General features: G+C 36.6%; 1 protein-coding gene across 1 annotated transcript in view; it reads left to right on the forward strand.

The window, feature by feature from the left end:
• Positions 1-13,861, forward strand: part of NDC80 (NDC80 kinetochore complex component) — a 52,969-nt gene that overhangs the window by 4,540 nt on the left and 34,568 nt on the right. The window contains exons 4-7 of the mRNA XM_045781876.1: positions 915-1,038; positions 1,117-1,289; positions 1,989-2,091; positions 11,767-11,856. Of these exons, the coding sequence (XP_045637832.1) occupies positions 915-1,038; positions 1,117-1,289; positions 1,989-2,091; positions 11,767-11,856 (490 nt within the window). The remainder of the gene's footprint in view (positions 1-914; positions 1,039-1,116; positions 1,290-1,988; positions 2,092-11,766; positions 11,857-13,861) is intronic.

The following is a 13,861-nucleotide window of genomic DNA, read 5'->3' on the forward strand; positions in this document are numbered from 1 at the left end:
GTAAAAAAAAAACACACACACTAAAGATTAAGTAATAGCAGTATGTAGAAAAGTGGTTCTCAAATTAGCAAATTCTCAGGGGAAAAATCGCTGATCCAGGCTATGGATTGAGAGGGCCCAAGCTAAAGAACTTTTAGAGCATTGGCAGGAGAGAAGTTGAAAGCAGTAAGCAAACTTGCAGGGAGAAATAGAGCTCTGATGAACAGAGTTCAGATATTACAACAATGTTCATTGCAACTCAGTTTTGTGGCATCTGTTCAATAAGGAAAATTATTATTTTAAGGATATTTAATAAACTACAGTTGTTAGCTAAATCAGGCCACAAAGTTAAGCAAAAGAAACCATTATAAAAATATAAACAAATTAAGTTTTGTTTCGCAGGGGAAGGGCTTAGAATGGAGCACATATGTTGGATCCATTAATGACTAAGAAGTTGCACCATGTAAATTTATGGTAAATAACAATCAGATACACAATATTGCATGACACAAAAATGTTCAAGAGAAAAAGCATACACGACCTATTTTAACATCTGGAAAGCAATTTTCCCACAAGAAATAATGGCAAATGAATGGGTTAGGAGTAAAGGAGCAATCGTGGAAGGCTAAATAGGATGGTGAAAGGACCGGGCTTACTGAATAGACTTGGAGAATGGTTGTACAGAAGATCTAGTGGACTCAAAATGCACATTCTTAGGTGATAGTGTATGTGTTAGGAATGCAAAGCACCACAGTGCTTTCTTCTTCCCACCTCATTTTATACTTACCATTATTTACTCTTTTTCTCTGCTTTGAATAAGAGAAAAGAATTGAACTTTAATGTTTGTTACTATTAGTAAGATATAAAATCACCTTGAAATAACTTAGGCTTGATCACAGACTGAAATAGTTTTGACTGACTGTTTATATTTCCAGAACTAGTGGACATGGATCCCGGAATAGTCAATTTGGTATATTTTCCAGTTCTGAAAAAATCAAGGACCCACGACCACTTAATGACAAAGCATTCATTCAGCAGTGTATTCGACAACTCTGTGAGGTATTTTATATTCTCTCAAGTATTTTCCAATTGTTGTTCTATTATAAAATGTTTGATGTTTCATAAAAATTATTGTAGTTTCTTACAGAAAATGGTTATGCATATAGTGTATCCATGAAATCTCTACAAGCTCCTTCTGTTAAAGATTTCCTAAAGATCTTCACTTTTCTTTATGGCTTCCTGTGCCCTTCGTATGAACTTCCAGACACAAAGTTTGAAGAAGAGGTTCCAAGAATCTTTAAAGATCTTGGGTTTGTATGTTATATTTCTTATTAGCCTAGAGAGATTGTTGGAACACAAAGAAGAATCACACTCAATTGATTTGTAAAGATTCTGAGTTAGAGAAATAATATATTTTAAGATGGTCACGGTGGGCAGTATATCTTACAATAAATTTAAAAGGCAAGAAAAATGACTGTTTGCAGGTTATTACTGAACTATAGAAGATAATTCATAAGGCCTTCCAAATATTGAAGTGACGAGGAATAGATAAGATGGGCTGGATACCACAGATTTTATAGAAGAAAAATGACAGGCTTGGATGCCTGGAGAAAATGGGGTGGGATGAAGTCAAGAATGGCTGTGTAGAGTAAAGATGGGGAGGAATGGATTTGAGGATGAAGAGTATACTCGTGTGGTTTATTTGGAGTACATTGAATTTGAGGGAACAAACAATCTTTTAGGAGAGAAGTCCAACATACTGGTTGTAAATCAAGTTCTGCAGTGCTAGGGATATATGTATAAAAAAATCTGCAGAGAAGAAATTAAAAAATACACAAAATCATCTCAGAGTAAGATGATCAAGGACAAAATCTCAATAAATATCTTCTAAACAAGTCAAGACTGTTGGTATATATATGGAATTTTTCTAATGTAACTTCTTGCCTACTTTAGGCTATTTTCACAAAATTAACATTGTTGCCTTCTGGTTTTTTCCTAATTTTTCATAGGTATCCTTTTGCATTATCCAAAAGCTCCATGTATACAGTGGGAGCCCCTCATACATGGCCACACATTGTGGCAGCCTTGGTTTGGCTAATAGACTGCATCAAGGTATTTTATTTTTCATTTTAAAATGTATAAGTAGGAAAGATTTTTTTTTCCTCAAGATATTGTTATTTCTCTCTCAGTCTGTCTGTCTTTTTTAATAATTTTTATTTTGTTATGTCAGTCACCATACAGTACATCCCCAGTTTTTGATGCAATGTTCCATGATTCATTATTTGTGTATAACACCCAGTGCACCATGCAATACGTGCCCTCCTTAATACCCATCACCAGCCTATCCCAATCCCCCACGCCCCTGCCCTCTGAAGCCCTCAGTTTGTTTCCCAGAGTCCACAGTCTCTCATGGCTCATTCCCCCTTCTGATTGCCCCCCCTTCATTCTTCCCTTCCTTCTCCTACCGGTCTTCCTATTTCTTATGTTCCATAAATGAGTGAAACCATATGATAATTGTCTTTCTGCTTGACTTATTTCACTTAGCATAATCTCCTCCGGTCCCGTCCATGTTGCTGCAAATGTTGAGTAATTGTTCTTTCTGATGGCTGAGTAATATTCCATTTTATATATGGACCACATCTGCTTCATCCAGTCATCTGTTGAAGGGCATCTCGGCTCCTTCCACAATTTAGCTATTCTGGACAATGCTGTTATGAACATTGGGGTGCATGTGGCCCTTCTCTTCACTACGTCTGTATCTTTGGGGTAAATACCCAGTAGGGCAATGGCTGGGTCATAGGGTAGCTCAATTTTTAACTTTTAAAGGGACCTCCACACTGTTGTCCAGAGTGGCTGTACCAACTTGCATTCCACCAACAGTGTAAGAGGGACCCCCTTTTTCCACATCCTCTCCAACAATTGTTGTTTCTTGCCTTGTCAAGTTTTGCCATTCTCACTGGTGTAAAGTGGTATCTCAAGGTGGTTTTGATTTGAATTTCCCTGATGGCTAATGATTTTGAACATTTTTTCACGTGTCTGTTAGCCATTTGTATGTCTTCATTGGAAAAGTGTCTGTTCATATCTTCTGCCCATATTTTGATTTGATTATTTGTTTCACGTGTATTGAGTTTGAGAGGTTCTTTGTAGATCTTGGATACAAGTCTTTTATCTGTAGTGTCATTTGCAAATATCTTCTCCCATTCCGTGGGCTGCCTCTTAGTTTTTTTGACTGTTTCCTTGGCTGTGCAGAAGCTTTTGATCTTGATGAAGTCCCACAAGTTCATTTTTTCTTTTGTTTCTCTTGCCTTTCGAAATGTGTTATGAAAAAGGTTGCTTTGGCCGATGTTGTAGAGGTTGCTGCCTACATTCTCCTCTAGGATTTTGATGGATTCCTGTCTCACATCGAGGTCTTTCATCCACTTGGAGTTCATCTTTGTGTATGGTGTGAGAGAGTGGTCGTTTCATTCTTTTGCATGTAGCTGTCCAATTTTCCCAGCACCATTTATTGAAGAGACTGTCTTTTTTCCACTGGTTGTTTTTTCCTGCTTTGTCAAAGATTAGTTGCCCAAATAGCCGAGGGTCCATTTCTGGGTTCTCTATTCTGTTCCATTGGTCTATGTGTCTGTTTTTGTGCCAGTACCATGCTGTCTTTGTGATCACAGCTTTGTAGTATAGCTTGAAATCCGGCAACGTGATGCCCCCAGCTTTGTTTTTCCTTTTCAACAATTCCTTGGCGATTCGGGACCTTTTCTGGTTCCACACAAATTTAAGGGCTGTTTGTTCCAGTTCTTTGAAAAATGTCATTGGTATTTTGATTGGGATGGCATTGAAAGTGTAGATTGCTCTGGGTAGCATGGACATTTTAACTATGTTAATTCTTCTGATCCATGAGCATGGAATATTTTTCCATCTTTTTGTGTCTTCTTCAATGCCTTTCAAGAGTGATTTGTAGTTTCTAGAATATAGATCCTTTACCTCTCTGATTAATTCCAAGATAATGTATGATTTTTGGTGCTATTGTAAATGAAATGGATTCCCTAATTTCTCTTTCTTCAGTCTCATTGTTCGTGTATAGAGATGCAGCTGATTTCTGAGCATTGATTTTGTATCCCGCCACATTACTGAATTGCTCTATAATTTCTAGTAGTTTGGAGGTGGAGTCTTTTGGGTTTTCTATATAGAGTATCATGTCATCTGTGAAGAGAGACAGTTTGACTTCTTCTTTGCCGATTTGGATACCTTTTATCCCTTTTTGTTGTCTAATGGCTGTTGCAAGGACTTCTAGTACTATGCTGAATAATAATGGCGAGAGTGGGCATCCTTGTCGTGTTCCTGATCTTAAGGGAAAGGCTTTCAGCTTTTCGCTGTTGAGAATGATATTCGCTGTAGGCTTTTCATTCAGTCTGTCTTTTGCTAGCTATCTCAAAGTCTGCATCGCTTTTCATTTTTCAAAGCACATTTGATTTTAAGTTCTTCACACTATTAACAAATGCTTCTAGAGGTGAGAGTAAGGAATTACCACACTGGCGAGGAAATTATTTGTTTTCATAAGGTTTTGAAGCTTTAAAAAAAAGGAATTATTTCCCCCATTTATATACATAACATTACTTTGGGTTTTTTCCCTTTTTTAACTAAAATCCATATTCATGCAAAAAATTTTTGGAAAATACAGAAATACACAGAAAGTGGTATACCCATAATCCCACAACTCAAAGACAACAATGTAAAACATTTCCTTGGGCTACAATTTTAAAGGTGCATTTTTGCTGCACAAATTATTGGGTTTTTCTTTTAACTTTTGATATATATTGACAAATTTCCCTTCAGAAAACTTGTACCAGTTTAAAGCTCCTCAACAATGCACGAGCATATACATTTTCCCATGTCATCCATATCATTTTGAAATCTTTACCATTTGAAAGGTGAAAAAAGAGCTTGTTAAAATATATATTATTAAAGCAATTGTCTTTTTGTATGATTTGTCATTGATATTTCTTGTGGGCTTTTTTGTCCTATTTTCTGTATATATTTTTTTTCTTCTGCTGTAAATTTTAACCTTTATAAATTAATCTTATATATTAAGTTTATCAATATTTTAAGTGAATGAGTAAAAACATGATTTTTTTCATATTTTCAGTTTTCTCCACTTGAACATATTTCACACTTATTACAATTGCCTATTTGTGTCTTTTGCCATTTTTCTGTTTTCTTATTGATTTGTAGGAGCACCATTTTGAACATCAAAAACAGTCAATTTGGGGTAATTAGCTCATATGGATATGGTACAAATATTTTTTCCCTTTTGATTTATGTGCTGTATTTTGACTATTGAGAAATATAAATCTTTGGTCTAATTCAATTTCTTCATTTTATAGTTTCTGAGTTTCCTGTCCTTAGTGCTGGAATCCTGTCCTCCTGACATTGTCTTGGCCATAGACAATCCCTTAACAAAATATAGGCAGGCACTAGGTGGATGAATTTTGACCCAGAAGATATCTCAGTACTGTCAGCACCACCATTATCAAGATAGGAGTAGAAATCCAATACCATAGTCCATTAATACAATTCACATTTTACTGAACTTTGTATATAACATCTGTGCTTTCAATTTGTTTCTCCTCAGTGATATCTATGGATATTGGATAACTACCTCTCTTTTCCCACCAGCAAATACGTCTGTTGTCAGTAGAACACTTTACCCTTTTTTCACTAAGTAGCTTATGTCATTCATACGTGGTTAGGAGATAGCATTTCCACAGTGATGCAGAAGCTAACGGAGTACCTGCTTTGGCTTCTGCTGGGGAGGGACTCTTGAGATGCCTCCAAGTTTATTATATAGGTTGAAATTTCCTCCTTGCTGTCTTGGTTTCCTTGAGGTGGTAGAACTGAACACTATAAGAATCAATGAGAGATTGTAAGAATCACTAACACCATAGGTTTCTTGTTCTAATTATCTCTCCTACTTAACAGAATCCTAGAAATTTAGCCAGACTTAGGCTGACCTCCTTTAGTCTCTGATGTTTAAAAAAAAAAAATCCTCCACTTTTTTCCATAGTATTTTTATAACTTCTTTGTATTTATTATTTCCTTCTTTCTGCTAACTTTGGGTGTATTTTGGTCTTCTCTTTCTAGTTCGTTGAGGTGTAAAGTTAGGTTCTTTATTATGCATTTATAGCTAAAAACTTCCCTCTTTAAACTGCTTTTGCTACATCCTGTAAGTTTGGTATGTTGTTTCCATTTTCATTTGTCTCAAGATAATTTTTCATTTCCCCTTTAATTTCTGCTTTGCTACATTTGTTGTTCATCAGAGTAATATTTAACTGCCATGTTCCCATGACTTTTCCAGTTTTCTTTCTATTGTTGATTTCTAGTTTCATACCATTTTGGTTAGAGAAGATACTTGGTATATTTTCTTTTTGAATCATATTAAGACTTTGTCTTATGACTTATGATCTCTCCTAGAAAATATTCCTTGTACACATGAGAAAAATGTATATTTTGCTCTTGTTGGATATGTTCTGTATATGTCTGTTGAGTCCATTTAGTCTGTAGTGTTGTTCAAATTGCTGTTTATTTATTTTCTGTCTGGATGATCTCCCCATTGTTAAGAGTGTGGTATTAAAATCTTCCAACTATTATTGTATTGCTGTTATTTCTTTTACTTCTATTAGTATTTGCTTTATATATTTAGATGCTTCCATGTTGGTTGCATAAATATTTACAAATGTTTTATCTTCTTGATGGATTGACCCTTTTATCATTATGTAATGACCTTTGTTGTCTCTTCTACCATTTTTAGTTTAAAGTCTATTTTGTCTGGTATATCTTTTTCATCCCTTCACTCTCAGTCTGTGTCTCTAAAACTAAATAAAGTGAGTCTCTTGTAGGATCTTATTTTTGGATCTTATTTTTGTCCATTTAGTCATTCTGTGTCTTTTGGTTGCTAAGTTTAATCCATTTACACTTAAAGTAATTATCCATAGGTAAGGACTTATTGCCATCTTGTTCATAGTTTTCTGTTTTGTAGATCTATTGTTCTGTGTGGTCCTTATTCTATCTTCTTTAGGAATTTGATGATCTTTGGTATCAGCATACTTTGACTATCATTTTTTTATGTATCTACTTCATGTTTTTCCCTTGTGATTATCATGAGGCTTACATAAAATATCTGTAAAACTATAACATTCAGGGTGCCTGGGTAGTTCGGTTGGTTAAGCAGCCGACTCTCGATCTCAGCTCAGGTCTTGATCTCAGGGTCATGAGTTCAAGCCCCACATCAGGCTCCATGCTGGGTGTAGAGCCTAATTTAAGGGAAAAAAAAAAAAAAAGCTATAACATTCTATTTTAAACTGATAGCTTCAATAACATTCATAAACTTTACACTTTCACTTCTCCCTTTTACATTTTAGGTTATAGATGTTACAGTTTATATACTTTTTTATATCATGTTTCCAATAATATGTTATTGCAGTTATGGTTCTTTTTAATACATTTATTTTTTAACTATTAAACTAGAGTCATAAGTGAATTACACACCACTGTATTAGAAAAGCAGACTTTGGGGGCGCCTGGGTGGCACAGTGGTTAAGCATCTGCCTTCGGCTCAGGGCGTGATCCCGGCGTTCCGGGATCGAGTCCCACATCAGGCTCCTCCGCTATGAGCCTGCTTCTTCCTCTCCCACTCCCCCTGCTTGTGTTCCCTCTCTCGCTGGCTGTCTCTATCTCTGTCAAATAAATAAATAAAATCTTTAAAAAAAAAAAAAAAAGCAGACTTTGTATGTTTATTGTTACCAATGAGTTTTACACTTCCTTCATATGTTTTTATAATGTTAATTAGCATCTTTTTCTTCTACTCAAAGAATTCCCTGTAACTTTCCTTGTAAGGCAGCTCTTGTGGTGATGAACTCCCTCAGCTTTTATTTTGGAAAGTCTGTATCTCTCCCTCATTTCTGAAGGGCAGTTTTGCCAGATACAGTATTTTGTGTTGACAGTTTTTTTCCTTTCAATATTTTGACTATGCCATCCCTTTCTTTCCTGGCCTAAAAAATTTCTATTCCACCAATAGTCGTATTGAGGTTTTCTTGTATGTAACTTCTTCCTTTTCTCTTGCCGCTTTCAAAATTCTTTGTCTTGATTTTTGACAATTTGATTATAATATGTGTCAACATAGCCCTGTTTGGGGTCCTGTGGGCTTCATGAATCTGGATGTCCATTTTTCTTCCTATGTTTGGGAAGTTTTCATCTCTTACTGCTTTAAGTCTCTTATTGCTTTATGCTTTCTTTTTATACTTTTATACTTTATACTTTCATCTCTTATTGCTTTAAGTCTCTTATTGCTTTATACTTTCTGTCCCCTTTTCTTTCTCTTCTCCTTTTGAGATTCCCATAATGCAGATACTGTATCATTTGATGATGATCCATAAGTCCCGTAGACTTTCTTCACTTTTTTTCATTCTTTTTTCTTTCTGTTTCTGTGACTGGATAATTTCAAATGTCCTGTCCTCTAGCTCACTGATTCCTTCTTCTGCATGGTTGACTTTGATTTTGAAGCTCTCTATTTAATTCTTTAGATCAGTCTTTTTTTTCACGTCTCATTTGATTTTTTTTATACTTTCTGTTTATTCGTTGAATTTCTTGTTTTGTTCATACATTGTTTTTCTAACTTTGTTTAGTTGGCTGTGTGTTCTTGTAGTTTACTTAACATCTTTGAGAGGATTATTCTGAATTAGTTCATATATCTCCATTTCTGTAGGGTCAGTTAATTGGAGCTTTATTAGTTATCTTTGGTAGTGTCATGTTTACTTTATTTTTCATGATCATTGATTCCTTATGATGATACCTGCATCTTTGAGTAAGTGGTCTCTTCTCCCACATTTGACAGGTTCTCTTTGGTAGAGACAGTTCTTTACCAGTCAGCTCAGATTGGGTTTTTAGATGTATCAGCTGGTAATGTGCTTGGGCAGGTGGGGCTTTTATCAGGGTCTGTGTTTGGGAAAGGTCACTGCCCAAGCTGTGAGGTTAGGAGAGAGGGAAGTGCTACTATTTGAGAACAGATCATCATCAAATGATACAGTTGCTGGCGTGGTTCCCTGCCCAAGTGAGGCTATAGGGTAGACCCCACGATTTCCTGGATAGTTGGGCCTGGGTACCATACTCAGCAATAGGAAGTGCTATAAATTAACTTCCCTGCCCTGGTGCAGTAGAACAGCCCCAAAGCCTAATGGCTCATTTAGAGTCCCAAACCAATGGTGTGAGTATATGCTGAATTCCCTGAACAGAAGGAGCCACCACTTGTTTTGCTCTACATACAAGGAAGGCCATGAGCTGTGCTCTCTCTTCAAGTGTCACTGTAAGACTGTAGGATGAGCTACACAGCATCGCATATACTCTGGTTAGGTTTCCTGGTCAGGCGGGCTGAAGGCTGTAAAAAGCAGCTGGCAAAACTGCAATTTAGTTTCCATGCCTGGGAGGGGGCCCCCATACATGCTTCAAGATTAGAAAGGCTCTCGTTTGGGGTTCAAATTAAGCAGAACTATGCTCCAAGTTCCCTGACCTAACAGGCCACCATCCCAGCCCTGCAGATGATAGTGCCACCAGCCAGATTCTTCATTCCACTGCCACTATAATCAGAGTTGTCAGGTGGGTTACACATATTCCCAGGTGCTCTGGTTAGGTTTTCTGGTCAGGTGGGGTTCAAGACTGTATTCAGCTTTGGACAGCACCATAAATTATCTTCCTTGTCCCACTGGGGCTTCAGACCAAGCCTCATGGCCAGCAAGAATCAAATCAGAGAGAATTGCATGCTTGGCTCCCCTAATAACAATTCTACTGTCTTGGGTCTACAGAAGCAGAGCCACTGAGCAGGTTCTCCACTCAACTGCTGCTGTACCTAGTGCTAGAGGGTGGACTATTGAGATTCCCATGAGCTCTGGTAAGGTTTCCTGGTTAGCAGGGTTGGAGGCTGTATTCAGCAGTGGGCAGGGCTATAGATTAGATTCCTTACCAGAGAGGAGGAAGGAGACAAAACAGACCCCAAGGCTGGCAAGATTCTTCTTGGGAAGTTAATCAGGCAAACCTGTGCACCAGACTCTGGCCAGACAGGGTTGCTGACTTGGTTCTGATCAAAGCCCCAGCCAGCCTTTCTTCACCTGATCCTGAGCCAGGCAGTTTTCCAGGTGCTCCAGCTAGGCTTCCAGCTTGGACAGGGCCAGAAGCTGTACTAGCCATGGGTAAGGTTGTGAATTAGTTCTCCTGCCTGAGCAGAGCAGGAGAACAGGCCCCAAGGGTTCTTTGTGGTCTTGACTTAAGGCAACACATGCCCCAAGTTTCCTGTCCAAATAAGGTCACTAGCTATAGCTTTGCTCAGTGGATGATCAGTTCTGCCTTCCAGGCTCTTGGCTCAGGTGGGGCTATCGATTAATTCCCCTTCCTGGGCAGAGGGGCAGGCTCAGGCCTTCTGAGTCCTTTTCTCCTCTCTTATATTTCACTATATAGAGAAGTGGTATACTGGAAAATATGATCTTTTACTGAAAAAATATTACTCAAATCCATATTTCTGATTATCTCTACAATTTCAGGTTGAAACTGTTTCAACCAAATCTCAGTTCAGAAGAACTTTCAATTCTTGTAGTATTCTTTTATACAGCTCCTGGTGAGTTGTTTGGCCCTCTCTAAGGATCTTTTTTTTGTCTTTGTGGAGTACAAAAATTTTCACATGGACCTTTGACAAAGCAACAGAAACACCGTCTTTACCCTGATAACAAGGTAGAAGATTCTGTTCTTAATCTTGGGCTCTGCCCCACATGTCTTTCAGACTTACTTAAATCTGATTGTTACCTGAGGCCTTGTCAAAGGAAGAAGTGGTAAAGGATGAGTTAGTAGAGTTTGCCTGCATTCACCTTTGGTGTACAAAAAGTCTTATATGAGTATCTTTGGAATAGGAAAGAAGTAGATATGGCAAGAAACTCTGGGCTAAGAACTTGGGATTCTGATATGTAGGTCCTAGGATAAAAATTAATGAAATATTTTTAACAGAAACCACGTCGTCCTTTTCATTCCTAATGCATGGTGCTTTTCTTGGAAGCTTAATGTGCATTAACTAGATACACGTTTATATTTTTACATTTCATAGCAGTTTCATTTACATTTTCTAGTTATTTTTTCATGTTTGGAAGGTTGTATTTTTAAAACAATTTATATGACTAGGTGTTCCAAAATGGAATTTCTTTGCCTTAAAAACCTTTAGCCATTTTGCTTTTAGCTTACCATGATAAACATCTGACTGTTTTGCTGTAATGTATTCTGTTATCACTTTCAAGCTTAGACAATTGTTTCTGAATATTTCATATTGTAATCAATCTGAAGTTCACATTTATACATACTAAAGGAGTCTGTAGACAACATTTAAGCACTGAACTTGAGTTCATATAAAAGAGAAATAATCCTTTTTGGCTCACCTTTTATGTGGCAGGTTTTTTTTTTAGATTCTCAAGAGTTGCATTAAAATGTGTGTTTATGCTCTCAATTACTAGTAGCATAAAGATCAGCATATTTTATAGAACTAAATATGTAATCCATCCTTTTTTAATTCTAAAAAAGAATTTATTTACTAAAATATCAAAAGGATTACATTTTAATGCTCAATAAAATGACCTCTCTAGAGACTTTCAGTCATGCAATAATGTAAATGCTTCTAAAAATGACACTAAAACAAATGTTACAAACATGAAAGCTATGTGTTTTCCTCACATTTCATCGACTTAAATATGTTGCTTGTGTACTTACTAGTTGCATAATGCCATGAAAGAAAGCTCACCTTTATTTGATGATGGACAGCCTTGGGGAGAAGAAACTGAAGATGGAATTATGCATAATAAGGTACCTTACACTACCACAAACATTAGAGTTATCTTGGTATTATTAACTGTGTTACTATTGAAATTAATATAGTTGGGCATGTGGGTGGCTCAGTCAGTTAAGTGTCTGCCTTTGGCTCGGGTAGTGATCCCATGGTCCTGGGGTCAAGCCCTGCCTTGGGCTCCTTGCTCAGCAGGGGTTCTGCTTCTCTCTCTGCCTCTCCCCCTGCTCGTGCTCTCTTGCTCTTTCTCTCTCACAAATATAAGTAAAAATCTTTAAAGGAAAAAAAAAAGAAATTAATATACACTTTTGTAGAGTTCGTCTTTTTGCTTCCCGAAAAACTTCTAAAATTGAATTTTTCAATAGATTTAGTCTCGGAGTCACACTGTATTTTCTTAAAATTAAGTAGGCATAGAAATTTAAAATGTTAACCAAGTGGGGCACCTGTGTGGTGCAGTTGGTTAAGCGTCCAGCTCAGGTCATGATCTCAGGGTCATGGGATCGAGTCCCGCATCTGACTCCATGCTCAGCTTGGATTCTGCTTGAGACTTTCTCCCTCCCTCTCTGCCCCTCCTCCCACTTGTGCAGCCACATGCTTTCATGCTTGTTGTTGCTCGCTGTCTCTCTGAAATAAATCTTTTTTAAAAAATAAATATAAATAAAAATGTTAACTAAGTAAAAAAATGCATGGAAATTGGAATTAAATCATAGCATGTTATTGTTTTATATATAAATGTAGCGTTTCTTTTCTTGCCTACCTTTTAGAATGAAGATATCAATACTGCAACATAAGTCTAGTATAATTCTTTGTCAATATAAAGCATAAGTCTTTGAGTCTTAAAATATTACATACAGGTGTTATGTTTTGTTTTGGCCTTTTTAGTTAGGCGTATTACCACTTAGATCTGAGTTACCACTGCCAAAAGGAATTGAGATAAAAGTAAACATGGTCTAAGCTGGTTCCCAAGCCATACTTTATTGGAGCCTAAACTATGTAACTAACCCCACCCTATTTCCTAAAATAGGCAAATTTATGTGTCTAAATGGAGCAAACAGCAACTCCAAGGAAGTGATTTATAGTATTGATATTAAACATTAATGTGCCCTAGCACATGTAAAAGATCAATCACCATGCAGGTCCCTAAAAAGAAAAACTATTTTCTGCACTAATTCTAATCTACACTCTTTGGAGCATTTGACATAAAAAGAAAACGGCAAGAAACTTCAGTCTCATTTTTTATTACTACCTGGGAAATAGTTCAAAGAGGTACCATTACTTTTTTTTTTTTTTTTTTTTTTAACAGAGTAACCATACCTTTTACTACTTCAGCATTGACCCCTGCTGGAGAAGCAGTTAGAAAGCCTTTGATCCTACTCTTGAGAGAATTCTCCTCCCATATTGCAATATGTGCGCTGGACTAGATTTATCTATACCTCATTTTTCAGCCAAATATACCACTTATTAAATATTAAATTTTTTGACATTTATCCTAAAGGTTAAACCAGTAAAAGTTATTCTTACTATTTTAGCTATTATTTCAAATGACAATATACAGAGCAGCACTTTGGAAATTATAAAGTGCCGTTCTGTATAAAGTATTATAAAAAAGTATTTTAAATTAAAGGTTATCAAAGTACCCAGTTTCACCAGATTCTGAAACTCACCTTTGTGCTGCTTAGTAGCAGAGCATTTGACTGCAGAAATTTAATTTGTTTTTTAATCTGCAAAATCAAAATTAACCAAGCTTAAAGAAATGATCTGAAATAGAATAAAAATATATTAATTTATCATCAGTGATATAACTTTCCAGTTACAGGAATACTCATACTGCCTATTCAGGGTACCCTTTCCATATCAACCAAGTAATATGGAGGTTGCTTAGTTAGCAGAGAATCAGTGCAAAGGGAATTGGTTTGTCTTGAGGGATATTTATTTCATATAGGCTTTGGAAAATTCTAATCAGCCATCCTCACCTCCTAACAAAGCATGCATCTTCAGTGACCAAAACACCTCATAACTGCAAAA

This window comes from Ursus americanus, chromosome 19 (assembly GCF_024610735.1).
Source record: "Ursus americanus isolate L20-20 chromosome 19, mUrsAme1.1.p, whole genome shotgun sequence".
Lineage (NCBI taxonomy): Eukaryota > Metazoa > Chordata > Mammalia > Carnivora > Ursidae > Ursus > Ursus americanus.